The sequence below is a fragment of the Stegastes partitus genome, unplaced genomic scaffold (assembly GCF_000690725.1).
Source record: "Stegastes partitus isolate 25-593 unplaced genomic scaffold, Stegastes_partitus-1.0.2 Scaffold1121, whole genome shotgun sequence".
In the NCBI taxonomy this organism is placed as follows: Eukaryota; Metazoa; Chordata; class Actinopteri; family Pomacentridae; genus Stegastes; species Stegastes partitus.
In genome coordinates this window covers 2,642-14,881 of record NW_007578852.1, presented here as the reverse complement: position 1 = coordinate 14,881, position 12,240 = coordinate 2,642, and the positions used below count along the sequence as shown (strand labels likewise).

The 12,240-nt window shown below is 48.7% G+C and overlaps 1 protein-coding gene across 5 annotated transcripts in view; it reads right to left on the bottom strand.

The window, feature by feature from the left end:
- The window catches only part of LOC103368088 (neuropilin-2-like), a 91,896-nt gene extending 80,452 nt beyond the window's left edge, over positions 1 to 11,444 (bottom strand). For all 5 annotated transcript variants that reach the window (XM_008296337.1, XM_008296341.1, XM_008296338.1 and 2 more), the window contains exon 1: positions 10,591 to 11,444. In XM_008296337.1, coding sequence (XP_008294559.1) covers positions 10,591 to 10,666 — 76 coding nt within the window. In that variant the 5' untranslated portion in view covers positions 10,667 to 11,444. The remainder of the gene's footprint in view (positions 1 to 10,590) is intronic.
- Positions 11,445 to 12,240: the final 796 nt, after the last annotated feature.

Genomic DNA, 12,240 nt, shown 5'->3' with positions numbered 1-12,240 from the left:
ACACACACACACACACAGTCTCCAGATGCCACAGTTACTGTCACAGAGCGGATCCACTTGTCAGCACTCATACGTCTGTGTCATGTCCTGAACAATGCCACTCATTCACTGCTGCACATGGACTCCTGCATGGATGCTAACTGCTGCATATCTGTAACACTCAGCGGCACAACACACACCACTGTACTGCATCACATCTATGCATGTATTGTGCACAGCGCTGTCTGCGCTGCTTGATGGACTGCGCTGCTGTCGATGAGAGCTGAACTTCTTCATTGTTTAGGATCCGCAAAACTAAAGTTAAACCATCATGCGGTGTATAGTATGAATGCAACCTCTGTTCAGCCCAAGAGCTTCAATATGAGGCAGTTTGACCCAGCAGAGCCAAGCCTGTTAGTTTGCTCACTCAACAGCTCCGAAACAACACCAACAGAAGTATGTAATTTGAGTAATAAGCTGTCTTTCCACACTCGCAGAAGAATGAATTATAGGAGATAAAATTCATAACAAGAGCTTTGAGTTCAATTATTCTGAAGGAATTATTTCAACACACACACACACAATGTGATCACTCAGGATATCTCCAACAAAACAGATGGTTTCAGGCAGAAACGATGGCCACAGTGGAACAGGTTATTCTAATAAAACAGCATCTGTGAACGCCGGCTGCTTGATGAGAAATATTTGGCCGTTAAGCAACCCCTGAAATAATTTCCTGTTTTTGAGAGAAAAGGAATACAAACTCACAGTCAAGCTCCTGCCAGTCTGTATTATTCTTTCAGTCGTGTCTAAATACGCATCAAGCATCCTGCCTGAGAAGACGAAACAACGGGAGGAGGAGGAGGAGGAGGAGGAGGTGGAGGTGCTGCTCTGTGCCACCGTCCAGCCCTCTGAGCTGTGACGTTTTATTTATCGCCGCTGTGCTGAGAGGCCTGACATCGCCGAGTCAAAGCACTCAGCAGAACACGACGTGGTTCAGCTCTATGAATAGCCGGGCTACTGTAAGCCTACTCTGAGAGAAGTCACACATGCAGACATGAACACACACAGGCACGGCATCGACGCTCCATCAGACACGTCTTCACACATCATCCACGTCCAGGTCAAACAAGCTGCTGGTGAAAATCTCACTTTTTTTTTCCATGACTGGAAAATATGCGAGATCCTGGTCTGATGCGTATCATACATGCAAGAGTCAGCAAGTGAAGATTAAAGAGGAGGTCAGATTTCAGCGCCGAGCTCAGAATGTGATTGACACTTTGGCATCTATATGTGGTGTCTGCCTCACTCTGTCTGCAAACAATTAGTGATCAGCGCTCTGCGGGTCTGCCTCCCCTCGTCCCTCACGCTGTGAGCCAGTCCTGTCTGTCTCCTCCTATCTGGTTCCAATCTCCCTGGTGATATACAGTAATGCAGGAGTAGAGTTACACGGCCTGTGCAACCCGGCCAGATGCATTTCATCTCAGCACCACCTGGATTAGTGTTTAACCACTCTGGAATCTCACAGCAGCATCAGCCAAACACCACTTTTAGCTCACCGCTTAGCTAACCGTGTCTTAACGAAAACTCGAAGGGAGTCGACACAAGGAGAGTGAAAGCAGGGCTTGGTAGAGAAATCCAGCCCGTTAGTGGCCCGTCGTCGGGACCCATAAAGTGTACTTGGCTGCTGTTGGGCTCGGTCCTGAAATGTGAGCTTAAAATCAGATTCTATGAGATTCGGTACCACGAATAGACTAGCAAGAGTTTTAAAACAGATTTTGTTCCTTTTGATAGGTAATAAAGAAGCATCCCCAGCGTTACATGTGAACTGACTTTAGCCACAACCGACTGGTCGGTGCACAGAGAGTGGGTGGACATAATACCATGAACACCTGTGCAGAGTTTTTTTTTCTCTGTCGGTTTATCCATTTTTTCCAGGTACAGTTTGGCTCAGTCTGACTTCCCGCTCCTCTCTCCCTCTCACCTCTGGCATAGAGCCGAGAGAGACAGCACCTCCGGGCGTCTGATGAATAAGGCCGGTGTGATAGCGAGGCAGGTGCTGTGTGTGCATGAAGTATTGTGTCTGCTCCACTTTAAGAGTCTATTAATCTCTGGACACACACACACATTGAGAAAGTCATTCAACGATTATCGCATCCAAACAGGGCAGGAAATGACGCAAATTGATGCGATGAGTGCAGATATCGTCTTGCATGAGCTGCCTTTTAAAGTGAATTTGATATTTTTGCTGCATGTGCTCGGCGCACACGTAGACGCACTGAAATGTCAAGTCACTGCTGTGGCAGGACGGCACATGGTGGAGTAGAAAGCTAGCTGCTATCTGTACGTCTGAACCCTCTGAGCAGCTTTTGCTGCTGTCACGTTACTCCGTCCTGCACCTCCAGCAGAACAGCAGCCGCGGCTACAATCTGTGCAGTCACAAAGTTATCATGCCATAAATCACAAAAAGACAAAGTTGAACTCCTAGGAGTGTTTGTTTTACACTCAGCATACTATAGATGTTTTACTGCTTACATTTGTCATGAGCTCGAACACACCGCCTGCAGTGCAGCTGAAAACGCTGCTTACTGTCATGTGACGTGTCAAAGCTGAGGCACAAAAACAAGGTTGAGGCTGAAGGGTTGTGGTGAGCAACTCATTTCGGTTTTTGTTTTTTACAGAATTTGGTTGGGGCATAAAATTAAAAAAATAAAATAAAATAAAATAAATCTTTTAATGAGACGCGTATAAAAAGCACTTTTGATGAAATACTGTGTTTGTACAGCTCACATCTCATTAAGCCGTCTAATGGAACGGCATGTCACAGGCTCTGATAAATGACTTTTATTCAAGATAACACGCCTTAAAACCTGCCAGCCGCTTTCAGGTTCAGCCAGTTAAAACAAGGAAGTGTACGAACACAGCTTGCCAAAGTCAATCTATAGCAAAGCTCGTTGGTATTCACACTGCAGCACGCAGGCCTGCGTTCTGTACAGGAAGTGCAGTGTGTGTGTGTGTGTGTGTGTGTGTGTGTGTGTGTGTGTGTGTGTGTGTGTCAAAGGAGATGCTGAGTTGGGAAAAAGTCTAAAGTCATGTCAAGAATTATCAAGCAGGTAAAAGACAGAATCCTCCTTTAAGTATCCGTGAGGTTCTGCTCCGTCACGGACGGGCCCGCTGCTCCATCCAGCGCCGCCTCTGACTGGATTCTGCCTCAAGCTGCGGTGGCGAGCAGCTAATTTTACGAGACGAAAGACACCACATCCAACCATCACTGTGTGCTTTGTCTCACACTTCCCTCTTGTCGAGCCGCTGTTCTGTCGACCACATCAGCTGTGATCTTCAGGGAGACGCTGCATTTAGACCACATATTCACAACAAACGCACAAACCGCTGAACACGGCTTCTCCCCTTCTGGCTGACACATTACTGAATTCAGACCACACACACACACACACACACGATAAGCAGCAGTAAATGGTGCTAAGCAGTCAAGCAGGGATATAAGACAGGTCACTGCATTATTTATGGCTCTCCACACTGAGGTATTGCATCCTGATAGCACCTATTCAGCAACTTTGCCCACATGCGCATACCTCAACACGCACACACACAGAAATGTCATAAACATGCACCACAGTCCCAGACATGTGCAGACACACACGCTTCCACATGGAGCTGCTCAGCACAACTGAACTAGATCCTTGTTTGTTGGCCCCAAATGCAAATGTTCTGACCTTGTTTTTAAACTCTCGTACAGATTCATTTTCCCTCTGAGGGAGTCGCATTTGTCTCCAAACAGACACTTTTCAGCCCGTAGCCATCGATCCTCTGGGCTCAGAGAACTTTGCTCATATGTTGGCGTCTGCATCTGTTTCCACTGGCCGACCCGAAGTGAAGGAGTTCTGGTTTAGTACGTGTTTGTGTATGAAACAGAGAAAATGTGTGTCAACCAGCTAACCAGAGAGCTTGGTAACTTGTTGTCCATGAACACTGGTCCCAGTGCCACAAACTGCGCAGAACTCTGGCATTCTCATTACCGTGACCTTTGGAGGGAACGGGTCCCTAAATCCTGATCAATATACCCTCACCATCTGCATCAGAGCCTGAGGGCAGAATGCTAATCCCCCATTGATTTCCATGCATTTCTTTGACTACTTTATGATGCATTTTTAGCGGCGTGGCTCGGTTCCAGCATCATGAAGCACCCACAGAAGGCTTCGGGCACTGTTTCCTTAAACGGCAGAAACACAGATACACTGGCGGTAAAAGCCTTTTGTGTGACTCTGGGAATACGAGAAACACTGAAAATAACAAACTGAAATGTGTTGTTTGGATCAAAACCAAGGAGCCGTTAGTCACCGAAACCTGGGAAACCTCAGGAATGGACAGAGAGAGGGAGAGAGGAGGGAAGGAAGAAAGCAAGAAAGGGAGAGCAATGCCAGAACATCTGTCTCTCATCATCTGAAAGGAGAAAGTCAGCAGCTCAGAAAAGCTCACTGGACAGAAAGTGCAGCGTCGGCTCAGTGAGACACCAACAGGTGGGCCGTGCCGTCCAGGTGCTCGGACTCACCGTGGAAAAGCACAGAGCGAGAGGAGGACGGTGGAGGACTACAAAGGAGGCCGAGAAAGAAAAGCGTGATGGGAAAATGGAGAGAAGAGAGGAAAATAAGGCTGAGTGTGTGAGACAGAAAGGTACTGACAGCAGAACAAGCTTCTCAGCTCAGCAGCAGAAGCTGATCTGTGGGGCTTCAGAGAGGAGACGAGGAACAGGATGGACAGCAGACTTCAGATTTAAGATCAGTAGCAGGGAGCAGCCACGGCTAAATAAAACCTGAAAAACTGATGCTGGGAGAACAGTGTGGGGGGAGGAGAGGATCCCATATTTAAACACAAGGCGTTCCTCATGTCCTCCAGAGCGGCAGGTAGACGCTGCGGCTGCCGTGGAAACTGTAGAAACTGTAGGAAACAGATATAATGTGATAGCACCACCCTGAGCTCCGCCCTGCACAAACCTCCTGGCTCTGTAACATCACCTGACGGACTGCTGCCGGGCCCGACAGTCGCCCTCCACCAGCACCAGACCACAACATCACCACCACCTGAACACCTGAACACCTGAACACCACGACCAGGCACCGTGTGTGTGTCCTGTGGTGCCCAGCAGCAGAACGCCGCCCTGCTGGCTGAGGCTGTGTGCTTCAGGTATTAGTGTCCCAGTAACAGAACCAAAGAACACGGCGCCACAGTGAATGATCCGTGTTGTTCACGTTAGTGTCGTGGTTTTAATGTTGTGGCCGGCTGAGGTTTGATCACATGTGAAGCTGGTTTCTCAGGACGTTTACAGAAGAGCGTCCTGGTTAATGTGTGAGCCCCTGACTTGACACAGTGCATTCATCTTTACATCCACCTCTGATCATGCCTATAGCATAACTGTTGGAGCCGTAGTGCCATGTTACACCTTCAGTTATTTCAGACGGCAGGACCAAGACTTTTCTAACATGAATCTGCTCTTTGAAATAAAGGTGAAATAAACATGGGTCGCGGTGACGTTCCTGGCACCCTAAAATGATTACTCGGGTATGATTTTGGGTCTTATTTGGTGTCGTACCTCGAGAAGTGCTGCATACGTCGAGGAAAAAAGCTTGCTTCAGATATTTATAATGTTAAAAAGCAAATACAGAAGATGAAGCACAATGTGGTGGACTGTTACTAACATCTAATCCCTTCAGTCTGAAGAAGCTTCCTCTGTGTGCTGCTTCATCAAACTGCTGGCTACACTATTCTAAAATGTTTTCTATTAACGAAGCCGTTATCAGTCACACTAATACACTAAAACGTTGATTAAGGACTTTATTAGGATCAACAGAGCCTTAATCTGCTGTATACCTCCAAGGAATTAAAAATAAAACAAACCACAGCCTGCTCAAAGCGAGACATCAGCCGCTCACGATGTGTATGAATGAGTCTCTCTAACAAGCGTGTGAATGGATTTCCAAGCAGGAGGAGAAAACAAAGGTTGACAGAGTCAGAGAGAAAAAACTACGGTCGGTGGAAACAGTGAAGAGATTTGCCAGCGTGGCGAGGAGAGGTGAGGAGGTTTGTTAATCGAGGGAAACACTGACAGGGAGGTGTGGAGGAAGAGACAGAGTGCGCGATTAAGGAAGAGCTGAAGGAGCATGAAAAGGGGGAAACAACAGGATGATTCAGCGTGAAGGGAAAACAACCTGTGGCCTCCAGCGCTGGGTTCTGGAGGGACTCTGGAGACACGAGGCTCGCTCAGACAGTCCTCTTTGTGTGCCGAGGTCTTCAAAGAAGCCAGGACAGGAAAATATCCTCATTTGAAGGATTTCCATGATCTCCCTTCCCTCTGAGGACGTTTGTTCTTCACAAGTGTACAAACACAAGAACACACACTCTCACACACACTCCCATCCTCTCTAATTACTCCAGTCATTACCAGCAGCCAATGAAGACACCAGAATACTAACAGTTTACTAATGACATGATAACTGTAATTAGAACATCCTGCTGGACCCACTAATTGTCCTTTCCCTTTTACAGATGAGAGAGAGACAGAGGCAGCGTGTGCCAAAGGTTAATTGGCTTAATGTTTATTCGCTCGTTGCAGACGAGTTGATGATGTCAGTGGAGCAGCTCCTGCCATTATGAGGCCAGGATTATTCTAATGACTGAAACAACCAGTGCCATCTTATTTGATTCCCGCAAATGTCTCTTGTTGCAAAAGATGCGCGGCTAATTGACACGTAATGTCTTTGGATTTATTTGCATGTGCCTTCTAAAGGAAGAAGGGAAAGAACAGAAAACACACACAGCAGCCTGAGTCACGAGATGAATGAGGATAAGTCTTAATCCTGAAAACCTGCTGGAAAACACCTGCTACCTGCAGCATAATTACATTTAAATCAGTTGTGAGGAAAGGCTCCACAGATCTACATGCTCACATAGAGGGTTTGGATCGAGCCGTCACAGTAAAGGGCCGGCTTGAAATGAGCTAAATCCAGTCGACCACTTTTCTGAAATGAACTCTGTGACCTCCTCGTGAACAGAACTGTTTTAAATTTGTCCTTGGATTTCAATAAAACACACCTCCAGTCCAAATAGGTGGAACACTGCTGTTTAAGTCCAAGCATCACTTTAATTGTCATGTAATCGAATTCTAATCAGGATCATTACACAGAAAATGTAATTAGGATAAAGTGAAGGTGAGAGATGAGAGTATATGAATACAGCGGTGCAGCTCGGCCAGGCCCTGCGTGGCACACAGGAATAAATCGGGTTTGGTTTACTGCAGGTGGCTCCACTCAACTACTGCTTCACACTCTGCTGCGCTCCTCGTACTCCGCTAATGCCCTATAATACCCTCTCCCTCTCCCTTTCCCTCTGCTTTGTGCACTCCTCGCTCTATCCATCTTTCCTCTCCTTCTCCACGTCTCTGGTCACTCGCTCTCTTTTTATTGCTCCATTGTTTCGGCGCGTAAAGCATCACAAATAGCCGCTATGTTAGCGTTTCCTCCCTCGGTGTCAGTAAATCACTCCACACATCAGACAGCGCAGGAGGAACAAACATCGACTGAAATGGGTCTAAAAAAACAATCAGAAAATTACAAGAAGTGACAGGAAGCACAGAGGAACATGAAGAAACTGATTTCAGTCACTGTTTGCTTGTACAGCCGACTGCAGCACACTTTGCTTGTCAGGCTGAGAATCAGTCGCTCCTCTTTCTAAATGTGTGACTGTTGTGAACACACAGCTGCACCACAGCCGTCTTCATATACGCAGACTAATTATCCACAAAATACAAAATGACATTGTGAGCAATGAATGCAACTAAACTCATTTTCATAGACTCTGGAGCCTGAAGCCGGATCCTCTCTACTGTGAACGGATGCTGTTCCTGATGCAGCGGGCTAAACGGGTATAACCCCATTATGTGGACAAATGACATGATGATTTGTTTTATTGACGGCCAGCTGACACCTACAAAGCACTGTGACCCCCACCAATGTACTATTTAATTATTACAAGCCGGCCCCATGTGGGGTGAAGCTGGAGGCTCACACATTCATTTGGGAGCTCTGTCCCACTCACGGTACCCGCTGGAGTGGCAAAGCCTCAGCAAGTGAAGCTTATACTGTGTGCCACGCTGGACCTTAAAACTACTGATACATTTGCATGTATGCAGATGGAGTTGTTGACTTTTCTCCCCCATGTTCTCCCCCATGTTCTCCCCATGTTCTCCCCATGTTCTCCCCCATGTTCTCCCCATGTTCTCCCCATGTTCTCCCCATGTTCTCCCCCATGTTCTCCCCCATGTTCTCCCCATGTTCTCCCACTCTGTTCCACACTCTGAACATCACAGTAGGCTGGTTGGAGCCACAGAAAAAGAAAAACAAGCTCGTAATCCAGTCCTTAATGCATATCTGTGGGCAGTTCACTGCTCGTGCACTTCTCAGACTCTGTATGGTGGTGATCCTGTTTCATCATCCAACATATTTCAGCAGAGACACTACAGAGGCAGACAGCTGGTCTTGAGTGGCCAATTATGTCCGTTTATCTCCCTTCCAGGCACAGCTGTGATCAAACGGAATGAAGAAACAGGATCAAACAGCGAGGCGAAAAATCATTCTTCCGTTTCGTTCACTTGTTTCTTGCAGCTTCCCTCTGCCTGTCTCTGTTGCTTCCTCCCTCTGTACTTCCAGCCCTCCCGTCTCTCACCACATATACACTTCTTAGTCTCAATATGCTTTCCTTGCTCATCTCTCCGGAGACAACGGAGCAGAGGCATCTATAAAAGTTTAGTGCTGAGGAAGCGCCGTTCTGCACAGCCCACTGCTGAGGGTGTGTGTTCCAGCGGTGCTGGTGAACCAGCAGGGAGATCTGGAGGAGCTGGAGGGAGTCCCCAGAAAAACCAAGTTTCACCTGCAGTCAGCAGATATTCACAGAACATCAACACGTCCTCAAATAAAATAGGTCAAACTACGCTGCTTGGCGGATAGTTTCTCACATCAGAAGTGAATGAGATGTAAAGAATGCAGCCTCTGTTCTCTCTGTACACTGTGCTTCTCAAAAACAACATTTGGCAGACTGGCCTCTCAATCCAAGTCATGAGATCTGCGAAAGCTTCCTGAATAAGCCCTAAATCAATAAAACCTAGAATGCAACCAACCTCATTCCCCTCTTTGGCAAACCTAAATGTACACAAAAGCAGAAAGAGGAGGTGGAGGAGAGGCTGAAAAGGCCTCCGTCAGCTCCTCAGGTCTGGACAGCGATCAGAAGCCGTGAGGAGCAGTCAGAGGGACTGTGGTGGAAATCATGGTCTGTGTGGAAGCAGACAAAGGAAAAGACTTCACCCCTGCTCCTGGATCAGACTCTAGAAACTGCCTTTTAAAGCCACTTTACTTTTTTTTTTTTAAAGAAAATTAAAACTGCTGATGTGGTTTTCATAGGTGGAGACTTCAGCTCCTCTAACACCTGTAGATACCTGTGCATCAGCAGAACTGTAGCTATGAATTCTGTGGGTTTGTCTCAGACCAAACGGCTCCTCTGTGCAGCGAGCTCATACAGGGACCAGAGAGGACCCCCTTCGTGCGTAAAGACCGTCTGGATACTCAGCGACGCGTCGTGCCGTGATGTTGGTTCGCCACATTTACTACAGCCCAAAGGGAGCTCGGTCCGTTTCTCGCATCAGTCTGCGCACGGTACCGTAACAGTGAACTTCAGATGATGTGGTTTCGTCAGTGAGTATCGCGTCGCGCACACGGACTCGTGGAGCGGTCGGACCTCCACAGCTCGAGTCGTTGGAGCGGAGTCGGAGCTCCGTGCAGCGCGGAGCTGAGCAGCGGGCCGGCCGGACCCACCGCCACCTCTCCGCACAGCCCTGGAAGTTACGCTAAAACGGGGTCCAGGCAGAGGACGGAGCTCTGAAACGGGTCGAGCGGCCAGTTTTCAGGAAGAGCTGCTTGGAGGAGCGTTCAGAGCGCAGAGACCCAGCGACGAGCTCCCCCCGAGAACCATCACTGATTAAGCTGCACATGGTTCCGATGGGTTTCGAGGCAACAAAATCAGTACTGATATGAAGCCAACATCCCAACAGAGAGGACGGAGCGGACCAGCCGCGGACCGGACCAGCCGCGGACCGTAACAACGAACACAGAGGTGCTGGCGGTGATCTGTAGAACCGCCTTGTACGAGAGAAATACTGATTTAGGGTTGTTTCCTCACTTTTAACAAAGAACAGGAAAGCCCCGGTCCGCCTGTGTGGACCGAGCCGGCTTGGTGGGCTCTGGGGAGATAGAGGACCACCGCGCGCCCCGGAGCAGAGATGTGCCTCCGAGCTGTGATCAAACTAAACTCATCAGTCTGCTCTGTGCGGTTCCTGAGCCTCCGGAGCGGCACCGTGTGAGATGAATGACCGCTTCTCAGACACGGTTTTATTGGACTCATGACTAGAACCACAGACTTTCCTCACAGGAACGTCTCCGCCGCGTTTTACCAGCTGTGTGTGATCTGGTGGGTTCGGGTTCGGGTTTCTGTTCTTTTAACTGAACACCTGATGTGACGCTTGGATTGAAGCAAAAGTGTCAAACTTACCTCCTTCCTCTGCTGCCACCGCTGAAGGCGAAAGAAAAGCCAGAATACATCCACAGAGCCATACGTATAAATCCATGGTCTGTCTCCTCCGGTCTGCTTTTATTCGTTTTGTCTGAGACAAGCAGTCCCAAAGTCCCCTTTACTGTCCTTGGCACTGTTCCGTATGTCTCTGAAGCAGCACCGCGGCTCACAGCCCAGCCGCGCTCCAACAGAACCGCGCAGGTCGGAACGCTCGGTTCGCGTGAACTGTGTCAGTGGGTGACACTGCTTCTCCTCTTGTGGAAACCAGTCAGCATAATCAATGCAGCCTGATATGAAATCAGCGCAATTTGTTCACTAAACACAGCTCTGAAGCCGTGAGAGCCGCGGCGCTGCGCAGGCGCTCCAAACGCGCGTCTTCATATCAGCCAGCGGACAGACAAATAAATGGGAAATTAACTAGAAATCGCTGATTGAAGTCTCAAAGAACAACAAGAAACATCAGCAGACAACCATGAAGTTTGTCAGAAAACGAGAAAAAAGTCACGTGATTTCCTCCTCGGATCGATGAAGTCTCCCCGAACCTTCCCTCTGCTCTCAGTACCAGCTACCAGAACAGCACCAAATGTTTTCCCATCGATTGTCCTCCTCATGCGCTGTCCCAACAACAGTCCGATAACACAAGATCTCCTGGAGGAGAGGCAGCTACGATTCTCGTGCGTAAAGCCGGTGTGGAGGAAGTGGCCGTGGTGCCGGTCCACTCTCCTCCGACCGAAATGCGCGTTTCGTCCCTGAAACTCGCTCCCGTGTGTGCGCTCGCTCTGTCTCTGTCTGCCGGCTGCGCGCTCCTTCCTTCCCCTCCGATCTCCGCCGGGTTTGTGGCAGCGAGCAGCGCCGCTCACTCAGTCCCCTGTCTCGGTGTGCGCGCACACCGCGCGTGCGCGTGTATCGGATTACAGTAGGCACCTCGGCCCGCCTCCATACAGCCCCTCACTGATTAAAGAGCAGTTTCAGCTCCCTCTCACTCCTTTTCCTCTCTTTCCTGCATGACCATCTCCCCTCCTGCAGCTCACACACTCCCCCTTTGCTTCAATTCAACAGATTGGTTTCAGCCTTTTCTTTGTTTTCCTCCAATTCCATCAAAACACTTTCTTCTCTCTTCTTCCCTCCGCTGTTAAAGAGAATGGTTGGAAGCAGAGAGGCAGAAAACAGAGGGAGAGAAGAGGCCCACAGCTCGGCTTTATGAGCTCTGTGGTCCGGCCTGGGAGCTTTAAATGAACCTGGTGCTGGTTTATAGCATTACAGGGAAAAAGTGACCCGGCACCACCGCGCACATGCACACCGACCAGAACACAGCAGAGTGTGAGTGGTAGCTTAGCACTGGGCATCAGAGAGACTTGATCAATACGGCTGCTATGAAGATTAACAAGTGAGTTTTGTTTTCTGCTAAAGACACAGATTCCCTCCTCGTCATGCAGAGCAGCCACTGTGATGGTAATAGCTGAGCTGCTGAGCGCACACACACACACACACACACACACACACACACCTGTATGCAGAGCCAGGGCAAAAAGCTGTTTAGGGCACATGGGTCAGCGGTGAACAGCATCTAAACACGGAGAAGAGGACCGACAGCGATGTGATGCAGACACACACACAGGAACACACACA